Source organism: Asparagus officinalis, chromosome 2, assembly GCF_001876935.1.
Source record: "Asparagus officinalis chromosome 2, Aspof.V1, whole genome shotgun sequence".
NCBI classification, from domain to species: domain Eukaryota; kingdom Viridiplantae; phylum Streptophyta; class Magnoliopsida; order Asparagales; family Asparagaceae; genus Asparagus; species Asparagus officinalis.
The window spans coordinates 2,422,134-2,430,641 of record NC_033795.1 but is presented as its reverse complement, the minus strand read 5'-3'; the positions used below and the strand labels follow the sequence as shown (position 1 = coordinate 2,430,641).

At 37.2% G+C, this 8,508-nt stretch overlaps 2 protein-coding genes across 2 annotated transcripts in view; both read right to left on the bottom strand.

Annotated features, from left to right (window-relative positions):
* The window catches only part of LOC109829890, an 8,685-nt gene extending 8,201 nt beyond the window's left edge, over positions 1–484 (bottom strand). The window contains exons 1-2 of the mRNA XM_020396968.1: positions 353–484; positions 1–244 (exon numbers count right to left, since the gene is read on the bottom strand). The exon at positions 1–244 is cut by the window's left edge and continues 51 nt beyond it. Of these exons, the coding sequence (XP_020252557.1) occupies positions 1–225 (225 nt within the window). The 5' untranslated portion in view covers positions 226–244; positions 353–484. The remainder of the gene's footprint in view (positions 245–352) is intronic.
* On the bottom strand, positions 2,989–8,508 carry LOC109829888 (ubiquitin-conjugating enzyme E2 7). The gene is made up of 6 exons (XM_020396967.1): positions 8,360–8,508; positions 8,166–8,268; positions 5,621–5,718; positions 5,434–5,534; positions 4,339–4,416; positions 2,989–3,512 (listed from the first exon to the last, which is right to left on the bottom strand). The coding sequence occupies exons 1-6, from the start codon at positions 8,406–8,408 to the stop codon at positions 3,435–3,437; spliced, it is 507 nt and encodes a 168-aa protein (XP_020252556.1). The 5' UTR covers positions 8,409–8,508; the 3' UTR covers positions 2,989–3,434.

Here is an 8,508-nt window from a genome sequence, read left to right as displayed (position 1 = left end):
CAGGACCGGGCACCTCGATCTCGAGAGCCTCCGAATCGCCTCCAAAGCCGCGACTTTGAGCAAGAACACCACGACCTCATCCCCTCGCTTGCTCCTCAGCCTCCTCAAGGGAACCACGTGCTTTAGCGCCCTGCTCGAAAAATCCCCCGCTCTTGAAGAAGAAGAAGAGGCGACAAGACCGAGCTTTGGCGCCTTCTCGCGACCGAGATTGCTTGCGCGAGACATCACCAGGAAAAATGAAGGCCTAGATTCGCCGATTAATGGGTGATTTAGGGCTTGAAAACTTAGAAAACCAAGGGGGAAAAGAGGAACTAGGTTTTTTTTTTTTTTTTTTTTTCCTTTGTTAGCGTACCTGAAGAAAGATTCTTGTCGATTCCGAGTGAGATCTGGTAGCGGGAGCTACAATGATCACGGAGCTTCGACTTTTTCGTTCTTCTTTCTTTTTTTTTCTTGTTCTTTTTTTTTTCGGCGTTTTGTTTTTTTTCCCCCAAAATTGAGGGAAAAGAGGGCAAAAAATCGTTGACTGGGGTGGGTGAAAAGAAGAATAAATATTTTCGACCGACATTTAATTACTTTTGTAGAAATACACCCATAATTAACCCTCTTTTACCAAATAACTGCAGAATTCACATTGTCTAGGGTATGTAGATAACATACGGGTTGTTTTTTTTACTTTTTTTAGGGTTCTAATTATATTGAGCCCATTTAATTGCAACTCCAAGCTAATTAATAACTATGAACGTGCCGATGGTTTTCTTAGAATTGGTGTTTATGTCAGAAAGTTAATCGAATGTGTGGGTGGATATTTGGAAGGGCCGGAGAGCATTTTCCCGGCACGCCCTCCGACGTTCAAATCAGTAATAGATTTTAAGCAAACTTGTAGAATGCAGAATCTAGTTTTAGGGTTTTACTCAGTGAACCTTGGTGTAGTAGCTTCTTATCCATTGTTTGCAGAGAATTTACGAGGGGGCACATTGGTGATTCGACTGGGTCGGTGCAGTCGATCGATTAGACTACACTTTACACACATCAGCGGTCGATTAAATGAGAAATATGTGCATTTAATGTGACAGTGATAGGATGGTGGAAGTGCGGGCATCATCCAAGGAGTTATTATGACTCCGGCTCAATAAGTCATAACGAATCTGACCGCGCATATAATGCGATAGTGACTGGGTGGCGAAATATGGGCGCCGAGTGGCCATGCATTAAATGTGAATGATGTTACTGAGGCCTATAGGTCATTCCGTTGTTCAAGACATTCTCTAATGAAGTCCGAGCAGAAAACGACTTTCATCTCGGACTCAAATTCATTTGACAAACCCGAGCTTGAAAACGTCTTTTGTCTCAAATTGCTAGAGAGATCAGCAGTGCTCGGCCTGTTAATATGACATGTTACAACAATTGGGATGAGTTTAAAGTGGACCCCAATTCCGGAGGTTAGATTCCCCGTTACCGAAAAACACCTTACGGTGACTACTGAAAATTTCCGATACAAAGGAGGAGCATAGTAAACATGCATACTGGTATGAAACGGGATTTACAGTCAAATTAGTCTCTTCTTTAACATTCAACATAGCCGCACCTCCTCAACGTGTGAAAATATTGTAAAGAGCTCCAACTTAACCAAACCAAACAATTTCGGAAAGACACATGATCACTAGCTATAGATAAAACGAGCAAAATTGACTCGCGCGTTGCTGCGACATTAATGTGAAAGAAATTAATAAAGTGTATGAAAATTTTTACGGAATGTGTTCAATTAATGTGAAAACAAATACATATATATATACACACGCGCGCGTGCTTAATTGTACAAATAAAAAATTCAACAATAATGTATAGACATCACAATTCATTTCCAACAAATTGTAAATTATTTAGAATGCATACATCAAATTGCCTAAAGATACTATTTTGCTGAATAACAAAATAATTAATAAAGTTTTAGTTTTTTTACCCGCCAACAACCATGAATTTGGGATATAACAATTAATAATTTGCTGAAAATTATCTAAATAATATATGGAAAGAAGTTAAAAGTAGAGGAATAAGGGTTACTCGCAAGAGAAAATATTGAAGTATGTGACAACCAAAGCTAACTAACAAAGTTTTTTATGTATTACCATACATGGTACTTTATACATCTAATAGTGATTATCAAAGCTAAGCATCGTATTTAGGACATGCACAAAAGCACCTTAATGATTTACATGAGTATCAGTATGGTGGGAATAGTTCTTAGGAGAACTTTCAAAATGTCTATTATGGTAAGGATTGCAAATATATAATAGCAAAAGTCCTTAACATATTAGAATGATTGGAATTTAAGTGAGATATTAGCTAAGTATAACAAAAAAAAGGAAAGACTTATTATACAAAGATAACTTCCAGAGATCACGTTCTATTTTTTTTTTTTTTATCTGTGGATGTATCACTGTAATAAAAAGAAGAAGAATGAATGAATCATGTCAAAAATGCACGTCAAAGAGTTGAATTTTGATGGAATGAATGTGGTACTTACAAGGTGTGCCTTTTCAATGAGAATTAAATTAGACTATAAATAACTTTAATTTGTACTTAGGGAAAATTATATGTAGGCTAATGTTTTAGGAGTAAAGATGGTGGAGAGGCTTTAATAAGTATTACTGGACATAACGATTTACTGGAAATATTAAAAAAACACAAGTTGATGTAAATAGTTGCAGCTGTACGGTCACCGTAGCTTTACACCAAGATCCACTAAAAATTCATGTTGTCCACTTTCAACCCTCAAATTTCTGTGCTTAGGAATAGCGTATAGAGAAATTTCGGTTACTGTAGTTTTACACCAAGATCCACTAAAAATACATGCTATCCACTTTCAATCCTCAAGTTACTGTGCTTAGGAATAGGATATAGAGAAATTTCGTTACTGTAGCTCCGAAGAGTTGTAGCTGAGAGCGTTACCGTGCTCAGGAACAATATATACAGAAATTTCACTCACTGTAGCTCTAAAGAGTCTGTTAACATTAGCATATAGAAGAATAGTGGAAGCAACGTGCCCTCAACTCAAGATTCACAAGTAAATCTCTGCGGTTCTTTCTTTGTTAGAAAAGGTCCGTGAATGATAATTTAACCAGTTGCAAACTTGCAAAACTTGAGAGAATTGCGTGCTAGAAGGTGCAAAACATCCCGTGCATTAGGACATAATTGACAGATGTGGAGGCTGAGACAACCACAATTCCCCACTCAATACTGAAGCTCAAGGCAACCAGCAGACTAACATGCACCCCTAAAGAAAGAAAACTAATAAGACTCAAGACGATGAGACCGTCGATCCGCCTTCCCACTAAAATTATATCGAAATTACACTTAAACAAGGCACCAAGCGTGGACGCACATATCGACCAAGACGTTTTACAAGGCGGGTTCTCTTCGTTCTGCTCGTCCCTTTAAAGCATTTCCTGAGATCGCCTCACACATCGGCTCACTCTCTTCTTGAATTCACTCCTCTTATCCCTCCATTCTTTCTGCAATGCACGCCGATCAATAAACTTGTGTCAGATCAAACTCTAATAACAAAGCCATAAGATAGAACTCTAAACAATATAGCCATAAGATAGGAAGAGAAACTTAAAATATAGTGGAAATTGGAGGTCCAACGCGCGCGCGCGCTCATTCTCGTGCAAACAAGGAGTTGCATTTGCATTCGTCAACAACTTTTAACTAAGATATTCAAGCCCTCTTCATCCACGTTGTTTCTTTTATATCATGAAATGGAAACATCTCCTCTCCGACTATACTTTAATAGCCTTCATACAGAGTAGTAAAGTTTGATAAACAAACTTCATATTCAGACTTTTTAACAAACAAACTTCATAGTGCATCTGCAATGCAGATTTCAGGCCATTGCAGATTGCCTCAGGATCTAACCCTTCAAACTCTCTAATTAATTGAGTAATGGACGGATAGTGTAGGTTGCGGATAAAGCACACATCAGAGTACATTTGAAATAATAAAAGTTCTTTAGTTTGATGTCATCACTGGAAGAATAATAACCCTAAACTCCCATTATTATCAGGACAAATCAATTCTCCTATACTAGAGAAGAAGTGATGAATATAAGTTAACACAACGATAGCCAAATTCATTCACACAATTTCTTCCCTAGAAAAGATGTGTGACATGTCCATTCTAAAAATATTTTGGTGCCCAAACCAACTCAGTTTTCAAACAAAGATGCCATTGATAAGTAGATACAAGATAATACCAGATATCAAAGAATGTTATGAAACCAGTTGTTGTATGTTATAAAAACCAGTTGTTGTATATAAAAGAGGAAAAAGAATCACTTACAGCTGCTTCAACGTTTGCAGGAGATTCATCATTCGGACTAGAAAGCATGGAGATTATGCTCAGAACTATGCTTTCGACCTGGCACAATTGGTTATGGATTTAATGATGCTTTATATAATTCAAATTGCAAGTACAAATCACATCAAATATTAAGTGATCTTAAACCTTCAAATTATAAATTAGAAAAAAAGATAATAAAAATTTAAAGAATATCAAGCATGAGAGCTATACATGAATATGCAATTATTCAAGCAATGCATCCAGCTTACTACTGATTTTCTATCTCTTGGGACCTCTTTGTGAATTATATTGTGCAAGCTATAATAGAAATCACTCTCAAACATCAAACGAAATAATGTTGAACCTTCAAACTGAGCAAACTCATGCACAAAAATAAACACAAGTAATGAACTTAAGAATGAGATTTTTTAATGAGTATGAAGGTATGCAAAAAATTTACCAGCTTATTATGTTGGATGAGTGGGCTAGGAAATGATTTGAGTTTTCCATGACTATACATATGGTTTACGCATTTTATGCTTTTACTTTAGGCCCACTTTGAAAATGATGACAAATATTGTGCTCTTTTTGTTTTACATGAAACATGCATCCAAGAGTAATCCTATGCTATATTGACAAGGACACAATGAAAAGAACACAATACACAGGTGTGCAAGATAAATACAAAATATACTTGATAAGCATGTTCAACAAGCGCCTTGGCAACACCCTAGTTTCAAGGTAGAAATGTCTATGAACTATGGTACATAGGCTTTCAAGTCCCTTTATCCATGCTTACGCCAATCGCAATGTCCATTACTTAACTATTTAAGTTCCTCATACAAATACATACTAAGATGTCTGTGCAGTGTAGTTCAATTAATTCGATAATCCTAAACAACCATTAAATAATAATTTGTACTATCTTGTCAAAAAATGGAAAAGGTGTTAACTTAGGTGATTTAAGAAACTAAGAAAATCCTCCAAACTATAATAACATTCTGATAATTACACAAGTTTTTGCCTAGAAAATTAGAAAGCAAGATCCATCTGGGTATACTGAGATTTCCAACGCTCGCTTGCAAAAAAAATTACCGTGTGAACAGGTGTCCAACGCTCGCTTGCAAGCTCATAGCCATTGGGGTCCTCCCCAGGAGCATGGAGAATCGATATGCAAACACGTCCATCTGGGTATACTGAGATTTCCAAGGTACAAAAGAAAACCTTAAGCATGCAGTAAAATGATAAAATCTACACGTGTAAGAGAACAAGCACAACTAACCATTTGGGTGCCACATCTCTGATGTAAATCTAACTGAAGGAGGGCTGTTAGGGTAGTTATCTGGAAAACTCATGATGGCATTGAAGAAGCCTCCCTCACTGCACGCAATGATACCCAGTCAAGATTTGCACAAAGAAATATCAAGTCCAAATTTGCTCTACAAAGCAGAAAGATATAATATAACTTTACTATGTTTTTTCATGCAACAATTTTTTAAATAAAATTCTCAGTATACAGTTCTACTGACATCAAACAAAAAATATCCCTGCGACTTTTGACTCAATCTTATGAGACAATAAAACCTCAAGACGTGTTTGTGTTTCTAATAATTTTAGGAATTAATGAGGCAGTTACTGAACTTCATTCTTAAAAACATTAGAAAACAGAATGAGCACAACAACGGGCGCACAAATGGAAAACATCAGTAGTAACCTTCTGAATATTTAGAATGTGTAGGAAGAGCACAAACGTAAAGTTGTCCCGACAATTCATGGCAAGCTTTCTATTGATCACGAACACGTACTACGAAAGTTAATCAAATTACTTTTCATATACCATCATTCAGAAGCTTGTAAAGTTATGTTTTGCTTCATTCAAAAATCAGTTGCCATTAAAACAGTGACGTCCAAATACATCCATAATTCAGCAAATACATGCAGAAAAAACAAATCCTAATATATAAACCTAAACATGACCATCACTTCCCAATAAAGCCATGCATTTGTTAAAGGCCCTTCCACTACACCAAAAAACTCCAAAGTTGCGAAAAAAAAAAAAAAAAAAAAAAAAAAACTTATCTTTTGGATACAAGTCCCCCAATCATCATATTGGGATACAAGTTCCCCTAAACTCGTATATTTAGATACAAGTCCCCCAATTTCCCATATTTGTATACAAGATCTTGGAAACTAGTCCCAATAATTAATTATCATCCACTTAACACAAACTTAACTAATGGGATTGTTTTTTTCACATTTAACCTTATTTTCAACCTACCCTCTTGTGAAAAGCAAGAAATTATGTCAGTGCATATTTTGAACCCATTGAAGACCAATACTATCTTGCTAAATTTACTTAAATCCTTACTAACAACATGTTAGTTCAGTTCGGATAAGTTGATGAATATTAACCATGGAAACATGTTTCAAAGAACTTAATAGCTTTGACTTTTGAGGGGCTTGTATTCAAGTATGATGATTTGGGGAATTGTATCCAAATATGATGATTTAGGGATAGGGGTGCCAAAAACATCTTTATCCGAGGAAATATCTGTATCCATATTTGGGGGACTTGTATCCAAATATGATGATTTAGGGTTAGAGTTGCCAAAAATACACCCGATAGGATATGGTTACGGCTACAGATTTGCAGTGAAATATCCATATCCAGATACAAATATTCCTCTGCTGATGCTTCCACGTCTTCTAACCTCCATCGAACTCCTCCCACTGCATCCATCTACTATGAACACCCCCTCCAACTCCTCCAACCTTTAGAAAACCCCCTCTATCACCACTTAAACAAAAAAAGAAATCCTCCTAGGCCTAACGTTGGGCGCCAATTTACAACCTGAAGGTGCCTAGCGTTTTTGATAACATTGATTGTAATTAAAAAAATAAGAAATAGAAAACGGCTAGGCCCTGCCTAGGCTCTAGACGCCAGGCACAACGCCTTGGCCACACAACGCTTTCTAAAACCTAGGCATCCGTATCCGATTTAGCTGAATTAGAAATGAATTTTCCTTACCGAGGCATATGCGTTTTTATGTTCGTGATTGGCAAGCTGACATGAATATGGTAAGTATCATATTTGAGCCATATTCAAACCGTATGCACCGCTATTTGGAGTACTTGTATCCAAATAGATGAGATTTTGAGGATCAAATCTCAAAGACCCTTTTTACAAAATCTGTTTTAAATTTGTGGCTGGTCGGATTAGAATATGGGCTGCGCAGGTAACCATGTTAAAGTTCAATCAAATGCACCCAAACTCTGAACTTTTGCTGATAGTTGAGGATCTAATTTTACACAACACAACAGCAGCATTCAGCAAATTCAAACAAACCTAAAAGCCCGCAATTTTACGTCAAAAAATTGATCTTCTAATGGATATACAATATAAATTCTAGAGAACTAAAAGGTGGAATTGAACTTTCGTCTGAATTCCCTACAAGCACCGCCAAACCCGAAGAATAGCAAATCAAAGACAAAGAAACATAAAAGCTGATAAAGAAACGGCTTGAACCCAAACATGCAAGAGGCATAAAAGTGCAGCAATCCTAAAGGAAACGATTGCATCTGTTAATACCTAAACTGTCTCTAAATAACCAAGATTCATCAGACCCAATCATAGCACAAGTCAACCCCAAAGAGCATCAAATCAAAGGGAAAGACGCATCAAAACAGATAAGGAATCAGCTTGAACCCAAACAACTAAACCAAAACCCTAGCTTTATCGCCAGCAAACAACCCTAGATTGCCGAAACCACGAGATCCAATCGAATTTCAACGGAAAAGACCGCAATCCGAAAGAAGGAATCACTCACTATAGCGTATCGGGCGGCCCAATGATCGTGACGCTCCACTCGAAGATATTGCTATCGTCGACCAAGCCGGCCGAGAATCCATCCACAGGGTTCTTGCTAAGATCTGATCCCAAAAAAAAAAGACCCAAGAAAACTCAGAAAATTCTGGAAAAAAAAATCAAGAAAATTGTAAAGATCGAGGCTTTGATCGGGACCTTTGAGTTGCTTCTGGAGGAGGAGGCTGGCCTGGCTGGGTGCCGCCATTGATTCAGAGAGGGAGGGGATTGGAAAGAGAAAGACGAAGGGACGCGAGATTGATTGAAGAAGACGGGAGGGGGTGGCGTTTTCGTGAATATATAAGGTG

Bases quoted from the DNA above. Each gene is read 5' to 3' on its own strand.
- LOC109829888 (XM_020396967.1), bottom strand. From the start codon at position 8,408: ATGGCGGCACCCAGCCAGGCCAGCCTCCTCCTCCAGAAGCAACTCAAA. The intron at 4,417-5,433 runs GTAATTTTTTTT...CAATTGTGCCAG, and splicing joins GTTGGACACCTGTTCACACG to GTCGAAAGCATAGTTCTGAG. The intron at 3,513-4,338 runs GTAAGTGATTCT...CGTGCATTGCAG, and splicing joins CTGCAAACGTTGAAGCAGCT to AAAGAATGGAGGGATAAGAG.